The sequence below is a fragment of the Nylanderia fulva genome, unplaced genomic scaffold, assembly GCF_048542155.1.
Source record: "Nylanderia fulva isolate GAGA-0341 unplaced genomic scaffold, ASM4854215v1 Scaffold10, whole genome shotgun sequence".
In the NCBI taxonomy this organism is placed as follows: Eukaryota; Metazoa; Arthropoda; class Insecta; order Hymenoptera; family Formicidae; genus Nylanderia; species Nylanderia fulva.
In genome coordinates this window covers 1,638,930-1,661,340 of record NW_028189193.1, presented here as the reverse complement: position 1 = coordinate 1,661,340, position 22,411 = coordinate 1,638,930, and the positions used below count along the sequence as shown (strand labels likewise).

At 31.5% G+C, this 22,411-nt stretch overlaps 6 protein-coding genes across 7 annotated transcripts; 3 read left to right on the top strand and 3 right to left on the bottom strand.

Moving 5' to 3' along the window:
- Window positions 1-276: 276 nt before the first annotated feature.
- Window positions 277-3,485, top strand: Naa60 (N-alpha-acetyltransferase 60). The gene is made up of 2 exons (XM_029319468.2): window positions 277-996; window positions 1,795-3,485. The coding sequence occupies exons 1-2, from the start codon at window positions 639-641 to the stop codon at window positions 2,370-2,372; spliced, it is 936 nt and encodes a 311-aa protein (XP_029175301.1). The 5' UTR covers window positions 277-638; the 3' UTR covers window positions 2,373-3,485.
- Window positions 3,486-4,079: 594 nt separating this feature from the next.
- Window positions 4,080-8,045, bottom strand: Cmtr1 (Cap methyltransferase 1). The gene is made up of 3 exons (XM_029319510.2): window positions 7,731-8,045; window positions 5,484-7,635; window positions 4,080-5,249 (listed from the first exon to the last, which is right to left on the bottom strand). The coding sequence occupies exons 1-3, from the start codon at window positions 7,762-7,764 to the stop codon at window positions 4,763-4,765; spliced, it is 2,673 nt and encodes an 890-aa protein (XP_029175343.1). The 5' UTR covers window positions 7,765-8,045; the 3' UTR covers window positions 4,080-4,762.
- Window positions 8,046-8,762: 717 nt separating this feature from the next.
- Window positions 8,763-11,328, bottom strand: LOC114943785 (zinc finger CCCH domain-containing protein 15 homolog). Its single transcript, XM_029319501.2, has 7 exons — window positions 11,139-11,328; window positions 10,765-10,972; window positions 10,431-10,669; window positions 10,125-10,328; window positions 9,851-10,025; window positions 9,578-9,772; window positions 8,763-9,321 (listed from the first exon to the last, which is right to left on the bottom strand). Exons 1-7 carry the CDS (start codon window positions 11,205-11,207, stop codon window positions 9,212-9,214), a joined length of 1,200 nt encoding a protein of 399 aa, XP_029175334.1. The 5' UTR covers window positions 11,208-11,328; the 3' UTR covers window positions 8,763-9,211.
- Window positions 11,329-11,581: 253 nt separating this feature from the next.
- Window positions 11,582-14,619, top strand: eIF3e (eukaryotic translation initiation factor 3 subunit E). Of its 2 annotated transcripts, none has more exons than XM_029319499.2 (9): window positions 11,582-11,768; window positions 11,836-11,952; window positions 12,070-12,231; window positions 12,395-12,517; window positions 12,595-12,827; window positions 12,919-13,036; window positions 13,359-13,570; window positions 13,658-13,895; window positions 14,362-14,619. In XM_029319499.2, exons 1-9 carry the CDS (start codon window positions 11,622-11,624, stop codon window positions 14,389-14,391), a joined length of 1,380 nt encoding a protein of 459 aa, XP_029175332.1. In that variant the 5' UTR covers window positions 11,582-11,621; the 3' UTR covers window positions 14,392-14,619. The 2 variants fall into 2 exon arrangements, with proteins under 2 accessions (XP_029175332.1, XP_029175333.1); XM_029319500.2 differs by having other exon boundaries at window positions 13,658-13,921.
- A 4-nt stretch (window positions 14,620-14,623) lies between these two features.
- Window positions 14,624-20,678, bottom strand: armi (probable RNA helicase armitage). Its single transcript, XM_029319498.2, has 7 exons — window positions 20,195-20,678; window positions 19,095-19,970; window positions 18,110-19,004; window positions 17,043-17,908; window positions 16,347-16,919; window positions 16,027-16,275; window positions 14,624-15,938 (listed from the first exon to the last, which is right to left on the bottom strand). Exons 2-7 carry the CDS (start codon window positions 19,938-19,940, stop codon window positions 15,594-15,596), a joined length of 3,774 nt encoding a protein of 1,257 aa, XP_029175331.1. The 5' UTR covers window positions 19,941-19,970; window positions 20,195-20,678; the 3' UTR covers window positions 14,624-15,593.
- An 888-nt stretch (window positions 20,679-21,566) lies between these two features.
- On the top strand, window positions 21,567-22,307 carry LOC114943770 (uncharacterized). The gene is made up of 2 exons (XM_029319481.1): window positions 21,567-21,972; window positions 22,228-22,307. Exons 1-2 carry the CDS (start codon window positions 21,567-21,569, stop codon window positions 22,305-22,307), a joined length of 486 nt encoding a protein of 161 aa, XP_029175314.1.
- The last annotated feature ends 104 nt before the right edge of the window (window positions 22,308-22,411 follow it).

Genomic DNA, 22,411 nt, shown 5'->3' with positions numbered 1-22,411 from the left:
TTGAATAGGTCACTTTCAAACTATATTACTTTTGTCCGAAACATTTTCTTCTACAATCAAAAATTCTACAAGAAAAATAAAAAAGTTATTTAGGGTGGGACATTAAAATGGGACACCCGGTATATGAGACTGTATTTTATATTTACATTTATCGCGATCGAGCAATCGGAGCAAAGATTCCTTTGTTCCGATTGGTCCGTCCCATTTCCGAGCGGACGTTCGAACGCAATCATGAAAATCGATTAAAACCGATTTTACTGGTAAAAAAAAAAAAACGTGCATATCCATCGTGGGATCATCGGGAGACGATTTCGGCTCATTCATCGGAACGGATAGCTGTCGGTGCTCCAAACAGTGATGGGACTCCAGACGTGCAGGGTCGTTTACACCGCACGCGACAAGTGACAGCGGATGCGCGAGTTGTAATCGTCGTGACGTAAGGTGCGAGTTCGCGTGAACACATCGCGAATAACAACAATAACAAATCGAGCCTACGACGAAGCGAAGAAAACAAAATGTCACGAGCGGCAGCGATAGCTGTCAAATTGCGTTCCATCTGTAACGAGGCCGCGAAATACGGTATATAAACGCGCAAATGACAAGCCGTAAGATGAGAACGGGCCAGCCGCGGTCGCGCGATGGTCGTGTCCTTTAACCGATACCTGCCGGTGATCCTACCGGAGATCGAGGACAGCGAGTCCGGTCGAAGCGCCGTCGTGAACGGGATCGAGCCGCTGGACGCGGGCTCGAAGCAGCGCGCTTCCTACGTCACGGATGAGACGGTCGCGAGGGACTGTCAGACGGCCAGCATCTGCGGCGGTTGCCCGACAACCACGACGACGACGGCGGCGGGTACGACGGCGGCAGGAGCAGCTTCCGTGACGACGCCGGCTGTCACGGTGCCGCTATGCGTCCTGGGCGAGGTGCAGCTGCGCTTCCTCTGCCCCGACGACCTCGAGGAGGTGCGCTCGCTCTGTCAAGATTGGTTCCCCATAGGTGAGCGCGCAGACGTATATGTATATACATCTTGTTTAATGGGGAAATGCAACAGGATTGAAAATATTTTCTTGTCACTTAAAGGGAATCCTAAGGCTTTGATATGCTAATAGCAGCGCGAAGTTGAATTCGACCATGAATTTTGTTATTGACTATACAGATTGAAAAATTCTTTTAGCCCTCCGTTTGTTAATATTAATACTTTAATTGTGCAAAAGGATTTATCAATCTGTAGAAGGTAAAAGGTACTTTTCGACTTTCTTTTGATTGACTATACAAATTGATAAATTCTTTTGCACAATTAAAGTATTAATATTAATAAACAGGGAAACTAAAAGGATTTTTCAATCTGTATAGGCAATAAAAAGATTCATGGTCGAAGCATTTTTACACTGTTATCAGTATGACAGAGCCTTAGGGTCCCCTTAAATTCTTTATCTTTCTTTTATCATATCTTTTGTAACTGATATAAGGAAAATACAAATATTCAGGGAGAGAAGGGATAGAGAGACAGAAACAGGAAGGAAATGATTCTATATATAGGCAGATAGTCATAAAAAAAGAAATTTGAAATTAAAATAAGATTGCTATTATAATTATATAAGATGTAAAATGATATTTTTCAAGTAATATATATATATATATATCAAGTAATATATATATATATATATATATATATATATATATGTTAATATTTCTTAAATAAAAAATAATAAAACATAATATAAATATTATAGTAAAATATTATACATATTATTTTTAATATATAATGTTAATGTTTAATGTTCATCTGTACAGATTATCCTTATTCATGGTACGAAGACATTACAAGCTCATCAAGGTTCTACGCACTTGCAGCGGTATATGGTGGAGTAATAATAGGGCTGATCGTTGCAGAGATAAAACCCTATGCCAGATTGAATAAAGAAGATCGCGGAATCTTGTGTTCCAGTCTAGGAAAAAATTGTCTAGTAGGTTATATACTTAGCTTAGGAGTACGTCGCGCATACAGGAGAAATGGAATAGCTTCGTTGCTGTTGGAACAATTGTTGGCTCACGTTACCGCTCCCGAACGTTCCTCTGTAAAGGCAGTCTTCCTACACGTGCTCTCTAGCAATGCTCCTGCTATATTGTTTTATCAGAGGTGTCATTTTCGGCTGCACAGTTTTCTTCCATATTATTATTCGATACGGGGAAAGTGTAAGGACGGTTATACGTATGTTCTCTATGTTAATGGAGGACACGCTCCGTGGGGAATCTGGGATTGGGTGCGTCACTTGGCCGGCGCGATGACCAATCTTGTACCATGCAGAGTACCGCGTTGGATATGGCAACGTCTTCTATGGGCAACCACCATTCTTTCTTATCACAGATGATACATTTTGTGATTTATCATGTTCCATGTATGTTTATTTTTCTTTTTTGGATTTTAACACTATATGTGCATCAAAGTGCCATACATTTATTCATTTTTGTAAAAGATTTAGTTAGCGACAGAATTCTATATGATTTTATTATTAGATCAGAGCTGATGCAAAGTTAGAAACAAATATTAATCCGTCATCAATGTCAATAAATATCTAAATTTGTCTAAAATTTGGGGAAAGCAAAGACTACAAAGTATCTTAGCACAACTTTTGTTACCAAGGATTACTAGTTGTTGAAAACTATTACTATAACAGTAATAGTTCAAAATATATAACTGCCAAAAATAATTAAGTTGAAAATAATTTGCATGTTAATTATCTTCCATTGTACTTTTAAAAATATAGAGTAGAATCATTTTTAATTTCAACTTAAAGAACAAGAGCTTCGAAATAATTATATTTAATGTGATATGAGACTAAAAAAAAGACAGTTAATTGCTAGCGTTTATAGAAATTTATACATTACATATGCATCGAAAGCAAATGTATACACAGAATGGAATGAGTCTTTGAATGTGTTCAACAGATTATTTCTTTTAAAATATATCTTTCAAGAAGAAATTATATTAGTCATCTCTTAAATATCTAAAGAAAAACTTTACATAATAATAAATTATATATCTTTAGACTTTAAACTTTTTGTAGACATATATAACAAATTAGCTCTATATATGATAATATTATATACATATAAAGATACAATATTAATCGAGTGTCATAATACTTCAGTGATAAAAATATGATACATTAGAGTCTCATTTCAAACTGTGTATACACATATACATATTTAAGAAAATATTTATAAAAATTATTATATTTGTTTTTAGAAATTTGAAATAAAAATTTTATTATTTTTTTTTACGCATATTGAAATGTGGTCACATCTACTATTAAATAGGATAAATTTAAAAATTGAGTGCGAAAGTGGCATGTGAATGTGCGTGCAGAGTGATATTTATACATATAATGTAAATATAAATATACATATAAACATTAAAACTAGCTGTACATAATGTATTGAGATTGTTTATAATAAATTAACATGTTATAATTTATGTATAATTACATTGTTTCTTTAAGTAATTATAATATTGTTTATAATTGAAAATATTTTTTATCAACAGTATATTTATTACATGACAAATATATATATATATATATATATATATATATATATATTATTACAATTTATTTTAATAATATTATGTTTAATGAAATGTGTTTATAAATTCTTGTTAATATTTATAGATCATTTGGGCACCTCAGAAGTATATACATAAACATTGAAATTAAAACAAAATTATTATTGTTACATAAGCAAATTTTATCTTGCAAAACAGGAGAGTAATTTTTCTATTCATTGAATTCTTAAAAAATATATAAAATACAGAAAAAATAAATAATTATAAATTGTAAATAACATATATTGAAATTTAATACTTATACAGTTGACATATAATAATTTTCAAAATTGTACGAAAATTCTTATTCCTTATAAAAAATTTATGTAAAGATACAATGCACACACATTTCTCCGTCCCACTTATCAGACTGCGGACTGACAGACACCTAAAAGTATGTCTGGTGTGGTTAAAAAATGTGCTATATGAGCATTGAAATGCACAGTGTTTAATTTACATGTGCGTAACCATTAAATTCTATAATTTTGTATTTTTTTTTATTGTTTTGTTAACTATACAATAATTATAAGTATTATAACAGTTATCAGAACTTATCAATAAGTGTTTGTTAATACAGACTTTTTACATAACTGTTTTGACATAAAAAAATACATAAAATCGTGTATAAGATGCAATCTCTTAAATTTTTCCCGCGCGCGCGCGCGTATCTAAAAAGATTTATTTTAATTTTTCTAATTTTCTTACAAATTCTCTTCATTTTAATTCCCTATTATTTTCAAGATATTAACTGAAACTGATACACAAATTACTTTAGATCAAAAATAATTTATGTTTACAAAATGAAAAAATGACCAAAATACAATTGACTGAAAACAGTTATATGCATATAAGTTTGCATAAATGTACAATGAACAAACTAAAAACTATCATGTATAGAAAATGCAGTCTTTTAAATCTCTTATGTCACCCTAAAAATTATAATTTACTAAAGTAAAATTTAAGTTCCTTAATATTTTCTAATATTTTTTTTTACATTTTTACAAGATAACATTTTTGAAATATTAACTAGCTAAAACTATGAAGTAAATTACCAATCAAAAGAATGTTTTAAGAAAAACAAAAAAAAATTTGGTAACAATTTCATACATACAAATGTAATATTTACATTTACAATATGTACAATATAATACATATGAATCAGACATTTTGCAGTGGGTTAATTATTGTAAGTAAAGCGTTCATATTCAATGTACCATCGCCAGGCCAGTGCCAAATAATACGTTTCTCGAATGCTTCCATAAAACTGGCTTCGGCTGTGCGCGGTCTATTATTTTGACCGTTTCGGATTTCATATTCTGATTGATGGGTAGCCTCGTTAGTGACATAAAAATGTTTCGTTTTCTGACTAATATGACGTGACCAAGGATGAGCGATGCTTGGTAAGAAAAGTACGCTGTTGAATGTATAATATACAGGATTCGTATCGTTTTCATTGTCACGTTCTAAGTAACTCTTTGGCCACTCAAACGTAACAGGAATTTTCACCTCGCGACACCGCGTGACACGCAAATTCTTCTCTATATCCATAGGATTCAGCATGAACATCGGTTTAGGACGCACACATACGTACTCGTTCGGAACTGGTTTCCACAGTGCATCGCAAACTTTTTTAATAGATTTGTACCTGTGACAGATATTGCAGAAAAATATTAGCTATATAATTAATATAATTTAGAAACTATAGACTCTATATTGATTAAATGTATACATAAGTATATACTACAGAGAAACTATAACATAATCTCAAAATGATTTGTATTCAATTTTTAAGTGACATGTTACTATCAATAGCTCAAAGCATGTTGCTGACAGCTTAGAATTTTCTATTACATTTGATAAATAAAAGAGATTTATTTACCTATCGCATAAGTATTGTCTGCTTATATCTTCTCCACCAATCATGTAAGCATCCAAGATATGTAACGCACGTGTCTTGGAGAAGTATTTTCCCATCCATTTCGTTTCATATACTAGTTCGGCGTATACAAGAGTATCAGGTGGTAGTTCTATCTGTACATCTCCAATCGATTCCCACTTGCCTTTCGTGTAACGAAACACTTTCCGTCTTCCCAAACCCAAATAAAACGTTGCTGCTTTATCCTCTTCGACACAGGGACCAAAACCACAGGGCATGCAATACCAATTGTACGGTCGACTCAATATACTTTTTGCATTATCGATCTTCAGTTTCTCTGCCTCAGATCTAAAGAAACAGCTTTCGGTGTTGTTTAAAATCTCCCTAATCTTATCTTGTGGTCTAACGATTTGCGGTCTCACGCGAGTTTTGTCAGGTATATTCCAATAATTCAAGCATTCCTTCCGCATATCCGCTTGTTTTGGTTCGGTCAGCATCGGGTCCTCGCAAAAAGCCGCAATCTTTAAGAGGCCTATTACCTGTTTCTTTCCTAAAACGTCGTTGGAACTTCTCAAATACGTTACAAACGCCTTATCCGCTTCCAATATTTCGGGCGGTACTAAATGAATTACATCACTGTTCTCATCTCTCGATAAAAGTAAACGGTTAACGTCAGAAAGATAGAACATTATCGCTTCGGTGTCCAGCTTTTTTCTTTTACATATTAAATAACGTTCTGAATTAGCTGGTCTAGAAGTGTTGGGCTTAAAGATGCAAATATTTTCGAAACATCTATACATTAGATAAATAAGTCCAACGCTGAAGGGAGTAAACAAGTCAAACAATTTGGTCACAAAGTGTCCACCTGGTCTCACTATCATTAATGCCACCAGACACTGACATAGATATAACTGTTTAGACAAAATCTCCTGTATGTTTTCTTGACCTTCCACAGAGAATCCTCCATCTGACATCATAAAATGTACACCTTTGCCATACGTGTGTTTCATTACCAAGGATCTAAATTCTTCTTGATTCTGTGGATCAAATACATCTCCATTGCCTTTAGAACCATAGAAAGGATGAAAGGTTTCACATGGGCCAGCAAAGAACTCGTCCAATGTAAAGTCATTTTCGTTCCTCAAAGTAAAACCAAATCCTTTGGAGTGCCATTTCTTCCTGGACAGAACATACTCGCTGAAACCACCTGGACCAGCACATACATCAGCAAAGTACAATAATTCATTGGGATGTAAACCCTTTGGATTGGTAAACATAAAATTACATGCTCTGTCTATATTTGCCATTTTGACAGCCGCACGATTCAAAAAATTGGCAGTGCGAATAGTTTCGTAAGGATTCGAACGTGTTCTTGCTTTACGCAATTCGACTTTATCTAATTTGTCAAATACGGTTTTTGATCTGATAACTTGCTCTAAAATCTCTGGGTTGCAATATGTGGTTTCGTCGTCTATGGTGAGTTTTCTCGATCCCATTATTACCCAATTGATAACAGTCTCACCTAGGAGTGTATGAGAATGCACATTTGGTAACCATTCCATATCTTCTATAGCTTTAATTTCTTCCTCTTCAGGATTCCATTTAAGACTCGCTTCTTTGAGACCTGGTACAAAATGTCCAAATCCTCTTCGACCTCGTTGTGTAATCGCCTCTATTGGTTCTACACGACCTTGATCATCCTTTCCCAGACCTTTTCCTGGCTTGTATCCCATTTTCTCCATCATATTTTGAGCTTTGGATGTATGAGATACATGATTTATACTGTTATAAGCACACATTTTCGATGACTCAAGAAATTGAGTGTGTTTTTCTTGCTCTAGATCATTAATCATATCTTTATTGTGCAATTTTCTTTTTTTCCGTTTGCACAAACTTTCGTCGTGATTGTTAATATTCATTTTGAATCCATACTTTGGCGATTCACTATATTGTTGATCATCGGAAGACGAGGAGGAGTGTCCAGATCTTTTTTTGTGACTTAAATAATTATCATCATTATCAAAAGCATTCAGTACAGTATAGTGTGGCATTTCAGAATAATGGGAATTTCTCCGATGGTCTTGAGAGTAATTATCAAACGAATTTGACGTTTTCAACTTCATATCTTCATTACTCAAAATGCTGTCGTCCGAGCCTAGAGAAAAAAACATGAAATTAATTAGACTTGGAATTTTAGATCTAAATATTCGAAAAATGTAAAAAAATCGGAAAACGAAGAAAAATACTTACTGCTATCCATTTTGGATATCAATTCTGTTAACATAAATAACTTTTGTAGACAAGTATAAAGCTGTTTATAATACTTTCTAGTCTATAATCAGACTAGAGTAATTCAGAATCTGGAGACTTAGTAACCTCACTTTCCTCAACTGGTAATTACATCGTAAATGGGAAGCGAACAAAAGAAATACAAAATAATGAATAAAATAATGATATCCTCTTTTGATCCACTAGAGAATCAAGCAGACTGCAGACTGAATCTAATCAGAGGACAGAAATTCGTTTTAATACACGTCTTATCTCAGCTATAGCTAACGATGATGTATGAAGTACTGCGAAGTATAGTATAGCGTCCAAAATGGCGTAAATCGACCAATCACAGTCGAGCGTTTTTCCACATGCTCAATTCTGATTGATCTATCCCTTCTTAGGCCTCTTTCACAGAACAATGCTCATCGTATAATGATGTAAGTCTTAGGGCCATTCTACAATAGGTTGCAAATATCCTCGTTACTAGTTGACAATTGCCGATTGACCAATCAAAGCAAAGCAACTTGTCAGCTGATTGGTTAATCCGCAACTATCAACTAACAACGAGGATATTTGCAACCTATTGTAGAATGGCCCTAATTCGCGATGAGACATTTTTTTCAATTACTTGTTATCTTTATTAAAATATTATATTATAACATATAACTGTACAGTGTGTACACAAAAAAGAAACAAGTGTCAAATTAAAACTTATTATACATTTAAATTAACGCGTTCATTGCTTTGCATATATATGTACATATATATAATAAATAAAGTATAAAAACATAAATTTAATTCGATTAAAGATAACACAGAAATGATAATTAATCATTCTAGAAAAAACAATTTTAAATTATATATATATATATAACAATATTGTAAGTTTGAATTATATTTAATAAATTAATGATATTCTAGAGTCTTTATTATTAAATTTCTAGAATTTTTCTATTCATTAATCAATCATGCAGTTAAATATAGCCAAACTTCTAATAATGTACATCAATGTTCTATTATATTTCGTTTTTCTATTTTTATCAAGAAAAATCATACATACACAGGAGTATTATAAAAATAACATACGCACATGTGTATTATTTCATGTATAGCATTAAATATTTTGATATTCACGGATAATTATTGGATATAAACTCGACATTATAAAAAGACAAATTCAAGAGCAAAGATAGCAATTAAATTGATATTGGATCATTATGCTATATCTAGGTATCAGGTGGTTGCGTGAGACCAGCTCTTTATACATGTACCTGAAATGTATAAATGCAACACTGAGCTGCAATATTAATTATACAATGTTGTGTGAGAATAGGATGCAAATTATATTAATATACATCACATTTCAGACTAATGGTTATCTGAGCAATACGTATTAAAAGAAATAAAACACAGGAGCAACATGATGTAGTGAGGAGAGTCGCACGATCGGGACAACTGGATTACTCCTCCAAGTCCAGGTCCCCTAATTCTTCTTCTAAACCCTCTAAATCTTCTTCCACGAAAAGATTTTCGTTAATAGCTATCGCCGCGGCACCTTCTTCCACAGTTACTAAAATATAAATTTTTATGTTAATATTACTCAGTGATACTATAATTAATATACATTCATTGTTCGCGTTTTGTGTGCAAGATTAAAAATTTCTTATGTTTAGAAAGACGATCTATTGATAACAATGATTATAATTTATGGGCTTCTAAAATTGTATTAGTCTAATTTATACATAATTTACAAATGCTTCTAAATTTGAAATGGTTTACTAGTAGATTAAGAATATATTAATATAATAATTATAATTATATATAACCTGTAACATCTTCATCGTTATCGGTGATATTGTTGACCTTTAATCGATCTGTAGTAGCCACAGTGATACCATTAGTGTCAATTTCGCTAGCTTCAAAAGCGAGACGATCCATATCAAGTTCTCTATATTGTACATCTTCAGAATCATCTTCTTCGCGAACATAACTAGATATTGCTTCATCTCCTTCGTCGATACCTATAACGCGATTTAATTAATGATTTAAATTTATTATAAGAATTTAAGCAAAATTGTATCTCGCCAACAAGATCTTACCATCTCCTGTTGCAAGATCTGGATTAAAGTAAAACATTTCTCTTCCTGATATGCCAATTTGACGACCAGCTTTATAATCATTTCTTTTCTTCTCTTCATCTTTGATTGCCTGTTCTTCTTTTTCTTTCAATTTTCTCTTTTTCCAAGCCAAGAATGTCTCCAGAGTTATCTTGGTCTGTTAAAATTTTTTATTGCATAAAAATATCAGAATATTGAGTTTTATGTAAAATTTATTTTTGTATAAAATTCATTATATTTAATGCAATATTCATACCTGATTAGGTCCTAAATTGGCTCTTTCTGTTTCTATTAAATCTTCCAGGGAGATTTCATCTTTCTTATCTTCCTTCTTTTTATCTTTTTTTAAGACAAATCCAGGAGGTAAAGCATGCCTATAAATACATTTCTGACCAGATGGACATTCCCAGAACCAACCATATTTTGATTTCTCTACTGCTTCCAAGAAGTATTTGCAGATCTGTAAAAAGAAAAAACATTTTATTTCATATTATTCTTTCTTGAGCAGAATTTTCAATGATTGACTTTTCAAGAATGTTAATTAATTATTTGCACAACTTACAATGTCAGTAGTAGGACGATTACCACCACCATGTTTCTTTTCCACAACTTCTTTCAGTTTATCTTCATCCCATTTATCCATTGTATCCTCTTCCTTATCATCATCTCTCATATCGCAATACAATGAACGCTTTTCAGCTTTTCGTTCAATGCTCAAATCATGAGAGAATTTACATTTATCTCCCTTTGTACATTGTCCTTGTTTAAAAAATGCGCACACAACAGACTTGGGATCTGTGCCTGCAAATGTAGTTTCATTGTAGTATTTCTTTTACTTGAAAAATACCTTATTTTATAGTATTTCATAATTTTTACTTCATCAATATATTCAGTACCTTTATCTATCTTTTGTGTTTGAACAGGCTTAAAAATAAGTGCCAATTCTTTTTGCTCTTTTAGCTTCTTTTCTTTTTCCAATTTTTTGACATTAGGATCCTCAAGCTTGCGCGGATTTACGCCGCCCGATTTTACTTGCTTTTCAACTTGCTGAATAAATTTTTGTTGCTTTGCACCCTTTTTGTTTTTTATGCCAAACGTCTTGTCCTTAAAAAAAAAAGAAAAAGTTTAAGTATTAATAAAAGCATATATATTTCATACGTATTAATAAAAGTTAAAACATAAATTATCACAGTTCCATATTCCATCATTTAAGAAACATGTGGAAATTTAAAGTTTTTTGGTTAGAGATGAAAAGTCGATCACTTCTTACCTCAATAACTTTCTCTTTTTTTTTTTGCTCCGCCTTCTTACTCGGTGCCGCTGCTTTTTTCGGCGGCATTTTTCGAAAAATTCGAGTTTTTCTTCAGTCAATAGAAAAACGTCTAAAATTGTAAGGAAAGTCACAAAAGCTCCATTGCATATCAGTGGTTCTCCACAGGTTAAAGTAATGGGAGACTTGTTTTCACGCATGCGCTGTCACTCTTGCACATAGCTGACCATTTATTTATTTACTTTGTTAAAACAATATTTTAAAAAATACAGATATTTTTAAAAATACAGATTAAATAAATTAATCGAATTAAAACATTCTTTAAATCCGCGAAAAATGTTTGATTATACAAATTAGTAATAGAAAAGAACAGACTTATGTATACGTCACTGCACTTGACGTTTGACGTGTGACGTCACTGCGCCACGCATGCGCGAAAGACCCGGCCTATTTGCAGTTGGAGTAGCTATTCACACGCGGTAAATGTCTCCGTCTCTCGTCGTCGACAACGCAATTAACGCGAATAAAACGGAAAATACAATGGCGAAATTTGACTTAACATCTCGTATAGGTCAATATTTGGATCGACACTTGGTATTTCCTCTTCTGGAATTTTTGTCGGCGAAACAGGTACGAAAAAGCCAGGCCACGCGATGCGATACGACGTTTTGGTTATGTCATATGTGGTATGTTGCAGATTTACGACGAAGATGAGTTATTGCAAGCGAAGCTCAATATTCTCAGTAAGACAAATATGATTGATTACACTATCGATATTAGGAAACAGCTTTATCCAAACGTGGAAGTGCCGGAGGTAGTTTTATTGTGTTATATATGCCATTGTAGTTGCGTACAAGAAATTGTGCAAGGATTGCAATCTTGTATGCATATTATATGATGATCGTAAATTGGAGCAACGTGTTTGTTGCAGGAGATAAAAGCTAGACGTGCTGATGTACTCCAAGAGCTCAGCATACTTCAGAATAATGTCTCTGTAGTCTTGGCTCTTATGAATAACGAGGAAGTTATGAAGAAGATGGAAAACATGCGTGATTCCAAAGCACTTAATAATTATCTCACTCAAGAATCAGATGTAGGTAGAATATACCACATTAAATAATAAGAAGATATCAGATCTAATATATATCAAAATGATGAAATATTTAAATTTACTTAAATTTATTTAAATTTGCATATTTAAGTAAAAAAATTTACTTGATTGATTTAAATAATTTAATTCTATTTGTATTTTATAGTTTAGGGTAGAAATGATGGATAGCTTTGTAAAGCTAGCAAAATATCGCTATGAGTGTGGCAATTATTCTGTCTCCACATCGTATTTATACTTTTATATGCTGATTATGCCCCCTACTGATAAGGTATTATTAGTTTTTTATAAATCTAAAGTATTTTTTTATATAATATGCTATGCTAAAAAAATGTATTTAATTTCTAGAATTATTTGAATGTTTTATGGGGAAAATTAGCATCAGAGATTCTTGTACAAAATTGGGAAACAGCATTGGAAGATGTAAACAAGTTGAGAGAATACATTGACAGTAATGTTATTGGTAATTCACTGCAAGTATTACAACAACGCACATGGCTCATTCACTGGAGTTTGTTTGTGTTCTTCAATCATGTGAAGGGCAGAGATCTCATCATCGAGATGTTCCTCTATCGGCCACAGTATGTACAATTAAAAAAAAATATATAATGATAATTTTAGTGAAAATTGGTTTATAAAAGAAGCTAAGAAATACTTTTAATACTGTTACAGTTATTTAAATGCTATTCAAACAATGTGTCCACATATACTCCGTTACTTGGCTGCTGCAGTTATTGTCAATCGTTCTCGGCGTTCTATTTTGAAGGATCTTGTAAAAGTGATACAACAGGTAAAATCCTAAAGTTATAAATCTCTTTATTAACAGGTTAAAATCTTAAAGTTATAAATCTCTTTATATAAAACATGAAAATTAGTCACTCATCACTATTTGTGAGCAAGTTTTTTTTTCATCAAATAATTAATCCAATCTGTAAAATGATAAAATATATTTAATCCAATTTTTACTAAGAAAAAGGATTTTAAATTTGAGAAATTTATAGTTACAAAAAATTATTTGAATTTTGATATTTGCTGATATTTTAGTGAAACGTTCTATATATATATATATATATAAGGGAAGATAGTTAACTAAAATTTGTCTTTTCATATAGGAATCTTATACCTATCGGGATCCCATCACAGAATTTCTCGAGCATTTGTATGTCAATTTCGACTTTGATGGCGCTCGGCAGAAATTACAAGAATGCCAGACTGTTGTCTTTAATGACTTCTTTTTAATTGCTTTACTGAATGAATTCGTAGAAAATGCACGATTAATGATTTTCGAAACATTCTGCAGAATTCATCAATGCATTAGTATCCAGTATGTAAACTTTATTTTTATATTATTATGATTGGCAAAAACAATTATATTCTATTAATATTTATCAATTATTTTTATCTTTTATAGAATGCTTGCAGAGAAATTGAATATGAAGGCGGATGTAGCAGAATGCTGGATTGTAAACTTAATCCGTAACGCGCGTTTAGATGCTAAAATTGACAGCAAATTAGGACACGTAGTAATGGGTGGACAGCCAGCATCGCCATATCAGCAATTGGTCGAGAAGATTGAAACTTTGAGCGTACGAAGTGAGGCACTAGAGAATCTAATTGAGAGAAAATTAAAAGCAAAAAATCAAGACCCAGTAAGTATAGTGTGGAACTAACAGAGGTCAGTATCATTCACAATCATATTGCGCGCACAGTATCATATATTAATTTAATACATAACTTTTGATAAGAAAAAAGAGATTTATATATCTGGATCATAGATATATACTAAAACACAAATGTATTAACTTAATGCTTCAAACAAAATAATTCATATAATTTGTATTGTATTTAAAATCTAATTTAATTTCTGTGTAAATAACATATATTTTAAGGTATGTTTTTGTATTATATTTCATAAATGCAAGTTATATGAATAATTATCTTTTTTGTATACTTTTGTCCCTTTTTTTCCCTTGCTTTGTTTATTTTTATTAATTATTATTTAAAGAGAGATTTTCTCATTTTGCTGTTACATATAATTGTTATAAACGTTTGAAACTCAATGTATTTTCCTTGCATTTATACGATTTTTCAAATAATTTTTCTTTTTCGTTTTAGTATCAATATTCATGGAATTTGGATTTGTGACAACTTGATACAACATGGAGAAGTAATATATAAAAGAAATATTCCAACTCCGACTACAGCATTAATGCAACTTGAGATGTATTGTGTCACTCAAGTTTAAAAAAGTAATGATAATTTCACAACTTGACATTATGAATGACGAATGTATTTTTATTCGTTGATGTCAATATTTTGGAATTGTTATTTAATATTGTAACAAATATAATAAAAACAATCTGTAACATTTTATACATATAAGAGAAAGTATCACATTTATTGTATATACCCATGTCTCTATAATGACATTTTTAGCTTCTTACACATAGGAGTTTTTACACATAGGATATATCATATTAGTTGTATTGAATAATTCGTAATTATAATAATTCACAAAATTAATAATACATGGAATAAATAATATTGATGTTTGATCATGATTGCAAACCTAGCAGTGAACCACAATGAACAACTATATTTATTGTAACATTTTCATTTAAAAGATCATAATCGTAATATATCTCTGGTAAGTCAAAATAATTATTCTCAAGTTTTTTTTATATCTTATTTTAAAATATTTAAAATATTTTAATATTTTTAAATATTTTAAATATTTTTAAATATTTTATACTAGTATAAAATTCTGAAAAATAAAAGTTACATATTTTATTCAAAACATTAAAATATTTTTTAGCTTCCATTGATTAAATATTAATAGTTTTATCATAAATAATGTGCAAGAATTACAATTTGTTAACCATTATGTTATATTATTAATATACAGGGTGTCCTAGATTTACTGTACACGTTAATGGGAGATTCTTAAGGCGATTTTTCTTCAGCGAAAATATACAGACACCAATAATTTTCGAGTTATAAACAATTGAAAATAAAAGCTTTTTTGTAAACTAAGCCTTCTGAAAATAAATTATTAACAAAACTACAATTTTTAGTTAATTTTTGATAAAGTTTACTTTAATAGAATTTTAATTTAAGGTTTAGTTGATAGTAGAAAGATACATAATTTTTGAAATTGGAAACATTAAAAAAAGTGATGACCTTCCTCGGGACATTTTCGCTGAGAAAAAATCATCTCCAAATAATTTTAGAAGTCTCCCATAAACGGATGGTACGATAAGGTTGGGAAATCCTGTATAACATAATGATTAGCTAATTATGATTTTTGCACATTTCATATTATAAAAAATCAATAATGTCTAATTATATTATATAAAATCTGTTGTATTTGAAAATAAAATATTAGATCCTGCATAGGCATTATTTTCGATACAATACATCAGAATATTTCTCCAATATGGATCTGAAGAGAGTAATTTTGGATTTCCCACAATAATAAGCAAAGCTCGTGCTCGAGTAATCGAAACATTAAGTCTTTTTGGCGAAGCAATGAATCCTAGTGCATGTTTAATATCCTCATTAACTAAATTTTTGCATGACCTGACAGTCGATAGAATAATCACTTTCCTTTCTTGGCCTTGAAATCCTTCCACACTACTGATTTTTGGTAATTTAAGATCTACCGCCAATAACAGATCTCTAATTTGCAATACCTTAATTGAAAAAAAAATTTTTTTTCGTAAAATAAGATATCGGCGATTTTTATAAGTGATAGAGAATTATTTTAAAATATCTGTTTACCTGCTTGTGATAAGGAGTTATAATTCCTATATCATCCGGTTCAAGTCCATATTTGTATAGCTTCAATAAATATACGTAAACTTGTGTTGCTTCTTCGAGATTGTACCAACTTGGACTGGCCGTATCTCGAAGATTCCTACCATCAACTCCATGAAAAACTACAGCTGGTGGCGATGAGTCAGGTCTATCAGGTAGTTCCATTCTCAACATTTCTAATAGTTTAGCTTCTTTACTGTTCTCAGATGATATCTAAATAATTAAACAAATTATAACTAACTATAACATAATAGAGGTTTAAATAATAATTTGCACATACATACTTGTGGCTGTAATTGCGAATCATAAAATAGCGAATTTGTTAAATTCAATATCTCCGGTAAACTTCGATAGTTCATAACGAGTTTCGTAACGAGTCTGGGATCGTAATGGAATTTCTTGAATCTTTCCGGATCTTTTTGATAAGGAAATTGCTGCAACAGTCTCGATAAAAACGATTCGTCGAGTCCAAACTCTGTTGCCAAGTTACTCTGCACGACAGGTCCAAGTTGCATCGGATCACCCGCAAGAATCACCTGGCCATTCTCGGAATGAATGAAGTTCAAAGGAATCATAATCTCCGGCTCAGTCGCTTGACCGGCCTCGTCGACTAAGATGTGCGAGAAATGTCCACGGGGAAAGCCCATGTTATGTAGTATTCCCAATGCAGCGCAGGTGCCGATGGTGATTCTATGACGACCTAGAATCGACATAGTGCAGTTCAATTTTGGTTGATTCTCGCGATGACAAAAACGATTGACCGAACCCTCTGCAGCTAATTCTGCTGTAGCGCAATAAGGTAGCAGTTTTTCAGGAATGATATCGTCGTTTAAGCAATGCTGAGCTATCAATCGAACCTACGACATACAATATCAAATATACAATGAGTATAAATGCAAAGAATAAAATATTTAAAAATAAAGAATAAAATATTTAAAAATAAAGCATTAAAAAAAGATTTACACAAAAATTAATCATACCAAATCACCAGGCTTGAGTATGTTGCTGTCCAACAGACGTTCTGTTATTAAATTTGCCGAACTGTTTGATGGAGTCGCTACAAGAAGTCTGCTTTCAGGAATCACAGCCAGAATTTGCAAAATCGTCTCACACAAAGTCACTGTCTTTCCTGTTCCAGGTGGACCAAATATCACATAGGGTAATGGCCGCGCTAATCCCTGTATTATGTTCTTTACAGCTTCCTTTTGATAATAATTCAATTTTTCATTGAACCAATGTAATTTCCGTGTTTTTATTTGAGCAATACATGATTCTATCTCATCATCGAAGCCTGCAATCATTTCATCTGTTTTCCTCGAAACTGTGGTATTGCCTATGTTAGTTTTACTATTATTGATATTCTTTGGTAAATTTGTTTCAAAATCCTGATTTATTTCTATGCTTGCATTCAATGTTTCTATTTCTTCAAGTGAGGATGATTCAATGGATTTAATGTTTAAAAGTCTTTCTGCTACTGAATATTTTCGTGAAGACATTTTGATTTCATTATTAAAACCTGACAGACTATCACTGAGAGAGATGCTATTAGAAGATTCATTGTGTTCGTGATGAACTTGTGCGTGACTAAATTTCTGCTTGATGTCATATTCTTCCAAATAAAACTGTGGCTCTTTTTGCTGCACTTTTGTAGGAAACAGAAAATCAGGTCCGAGACGATTGTAAGCTAAATTAATAGCATTGTGACAACGTTGAATAAAACTCTCTGAGCATTTAAATGTCACCTGACAATCCTCTCTATTGTACTGTTCCTGAAACTTCTCATTAAATTTTAAGAAAATTTCACTGCCTGTGACTTTGTGAATAAAGCCTTCGTATTTTGTCTGTCCTATGTTATAAAGAAAAAATGAAAAACATAAGTATATATGTATATATGCATGTCAATAGATTAAAAATAATTTTACAATTACTTTTTAATATCTTGATACTATTTGTAATCCAGTTTATATTGTTTACAAATTATTATTATGCAATTAAGAATAAATTGATATAAAAAAGCAGAGATATTTAAGACTTTTAAATATAATACCTCGAGAATTATCCCATTTGAAAGATACTATAGCTCTATCACCAAGAACAAGAGAAGGTCGTTTTTCCACTAATCCTGGCACTTCAAGTGCAAGATATTCTCCGTGTCGTCGCATAACTGCGCTTTCCATACTATATTGTTGCATGTTGAGCTTTTCACTTATATCCTCGAGATACAATAAAATATGAAAACGTTCCTTATACGTATGGAAGGAAAGCTGTTTCTTAAGACAAGGCATCAGATTTCCAATAGCGACTTCACGCTGATCCGGCGATTTCCCATTCTCCATAATATCCAGGACCGCATCCCAAATATATTGCGGTACTTTGAATATTCCGCTACGTACTTGGATAAACGCAGGTGATTTAAATGGCTTTACACCAGGAATACATGTAGTCTCATTTAATTCTTTCAAATTAGCTATGTTAATTTTATTATATATATTTTTTTGTCTACCAGACGCGGAATCAATCTTTTCTGAAATGTTTATCGCTTTGACGTTTATATAAAATATTCTACCGATTTTGAAATCTTTAAAGTGAAAGATAAACAACTCCTGGGACATGCCGATAAATTTTGCTTTACATTTGAATGTATATGTAACACTGCCAGAAGGTTCTATTATTGTATTAATATCTGTATTTATCGGCGACTGTAATGACAACTGAGACGCAGTGACATTTTGTGGCATGAAAGAGCCACCCCGCAACATATGAGTATAACTGCCATTATTTCGTATAGAAACCATCAAGCTGCTTTCTTCTTCTATATTCAAATTGAATTTCAAGTGATTATCTATGAAAATTCCACATTTGTTTTTTAGTAAGTCATTATTATCTGTTAATATTGAAGAAATATTAGTTGTGATTAGTGATTTAGTGGATTTTTCTGAAAACTGAAAAAAAATATAAGAAAAATATTCAGAATTTTATATTTTATGTGTGCAGATGTATATGTATATATAAAATGATATAAATTTTCTTACCTGAATTAATGGAACTATGATCAGTGATCTCCAACTGTACTGTCCTTGATCGCTTTCTATGCTATCGCTTACCACTTTATCACCAACGCAAGGAATGTAACCTGGCTCACAGACGCTTTTGTGAAATATCACACATTTATCGATTATTCCCACTTCATTTCGTGGATCGTATTTCGTTATTACTCCAACATCTAGTTTAGATCGTAACGATTTGATTTTATCCACCTCTATGATTTCGCCACTCAAATCTGTAGAATTGCGATCTAATTCGACCAAGGAATCTAATGTTAACCAATCGCCGACCAGGGGAATAAAATCGGTTTGTACCTTGCTTAAATCAATACGAATATTATTAGGCTCAACAAAGGCGATTCGACCTTCGCGTTTCGTTACTTTAGCGACTATACTTTTTGATATCATATGTTTATGAATTACGTCTCTATTTAATTTGGCATTTGCATTATCCCAGGTGTCGTCTATCACATAGATAATTTTTCGTACTTTTGGTTCCGCATTTGTATCTCGCAGATATAGCGAGTAGTAAATTTTATCACCCACTTTCAGATTACTGGTCGTTTCATCCTCCTTCTCAAATGGATAGCAATCATCTATGAGAACATGATCATTTGCAACATAAGTGATACATCCTGTTTTGTAATAACATCCTTGTTCACTCAGTGCTTCTTTTTTCTCTATATACTCTTCTTCCTCTGTATCCGCACCTGCATCTTCTTTTGCATACTCTATACGAGATATGATCTCATCTATGTTTTCTTCTTCCTTGGTTTTATCCGTATGTACAAAGTTTAGAGCATATCTAAATCCGTTATAGATTAATGACAGCATACTTAATTTCTTTGACTTCTATCCAAGTATCTGTAAATTAATAAGAGTATCTGTGCATTAATAAGATCTAAATATTTTATATTTTATGTTAAGCTTAGTGTTCGGTTCATCTGTTTTTTTTTTTATTTTTAAATTAAACTATCTCTGTGCTCTCACTATCTAATAGTATATTTGATGTAAATAATACAAAATTTAAAAAGAAGCACAAGAGAAATTCGAGAAGAGAATATAAATACTTAAAAAAGATTATTTACCGATCTATGGGCTGATATCTCCACTCTGTCGCCTTGAGATAGTCCAGTTCCTTTCGCAAGGATTGTACGCGCTTGGCATGCAGCTCCTTGAGAAATTGTTTCCGCTGCTTTTGCTCCTGTAACTCGGCTTTCATCTGATTTAGAATCTTGGACGTTTGAGTCGCACTGGAAGTCAGTTCTGAATCCTGCGATTCCGATGTCCTTTGTCCTGTTGAATGTCCTAGAGTACTCGGCGACAAGGTGGACGAATTCATAATTTGAACCGTGATTCAAATCATGCTTGCATCTTGTCACGATACTAACCTAATCTCAAAGAAGAGTTCATAATACTATATATTTGCACGTAAAAGAATTATTAATTGTATAGACACTTTAAAAAAATGTTATGTTACAAATATAAAGACGGAATTTTTTTTAAATAAGAAAAGCGTGTAAAATTATGCCAATTCTTCTCTGCAAGTTGCGTTCGTAAATTTACCCTTCGGAGTGCGAAACCTTTTGATTGGCTAAGATTCCTTTGCTCTGATTGGTCAATCAATGAATGAGTTTGCAAACGCAATCCGCTAACTTTTAAAATTTTGTTGATAAAGCATAAGATTAACATTACATGTATCGAGATGAATTATTTTTTTTTATAAAGAAATTAAAAATACTAAATATCTCTCCTTTTTGAAGAAATTCTTGATATATTTTAGCTATTTTTTTCTTCCTTTATAAGTTGTCTTATATACAAAACCTTTACATTAATTTAAATTTGAATAATAATTTTATAGTCCTTTTTATTGTTAAAAAACAAAGTTTTTTTAAATAAAAAATATATGATTGCAATTACAAATAGAAATCATGTTTAAAGAACTAAAGAAATGAAATTTTCTCAACAGTAACATAATTGAATTTTTCATTTAGTATATGATTAAACATTTCTCAATTATTTTTCATTAACACTAATTCACAAATACAATACTCGTAATGTACAAAATTTTTACATTAATTTAAATTTGAATAATAATTTTATATTGTCCTTATATATTGTTAACAAAAAGTTTTTTTAAATAAAATGTGATTGCAATTAAAAATATAAAAATGAAGATTAAAAGGACTAAAGAAATGAAGTTTTCCCAACAGCAACATAATTAAATTTTTCATTTAGTATATGATTAGTCTTCTCTCAATTGTTTTTCATTAACACTAATTCACAAATAAAATCAAAAGAAAATATTTCACAGAATTACAATCAATAATGTGACTTTTCAGCAATATATTTAATTGCGATGAAAAAGAAAAATGATTCTTAAAAAAAGAATTTATATATTCAGATAAAGAATCTAATATCCTAAAATATATAATTGATTGAAAAAAAATTTACAATAACATGAAGAAAGTACCGAGCAAACGAATCTTCACAAGACTGCCACGTTCACAGCTACCGCAGAAACCTTATGGATTCTGTTGCGAAGAGAAACTTCAAGATCCTGAGAAACGCTACAATATGCGAAATTCGCCCTACGTGTCATCCTTGACGAACGTGATCCTGGATAGTGGTGGACCCGGAGTAAAATTCCGTATTCAGGACACCGGTCGACCACCGTATCCAATTCAACGCAGAATTCTTGAAGCCAAGGGCATAGCATATTTAGGACGTTGCAAGCGTTGTCGAGGTCCTCTGCGATGGTACTTGGAGGATGAAATTGCACTCGCGCACGAATTCTTTACTAAAAAAAGACGAGATAATTACAATGCGAATGTAAAAAGAAATCTAACGATTGCCAAAAAAAAAGGTAAATTATTTACATCTTCACAGATTTCAAATATGTGTAAAAGAAAAGGTTTAATTGGTAGTTTGAATTTTCTCTCGCATAACATATGTATTTTGTATATTTAATATTATTTATTTATTTAATTTATATAGCGCAACTTCTTTTAAAATATAGAAATAAGAAATCTATTGTGTGAAATATATTTATATTATTATAATTACATAACAATTTTTTATATAATAAATCATTTACATTTTAATTAAATCTTCAATGAAGCAAGAGAACGTAAAAGACGCATAAAAAGAAGAAATTTACGGAACGTTATTCCAGAATTGAAAGTTACACAGAACAATTAAAAATTGAAAAAATAAGTCTGAAGAAATCAATTACAAATTTAAATTCATTTAAATTTTAAATATAAATAATGAAAATAATTTGTAATATTATAAAAATTTGTAAT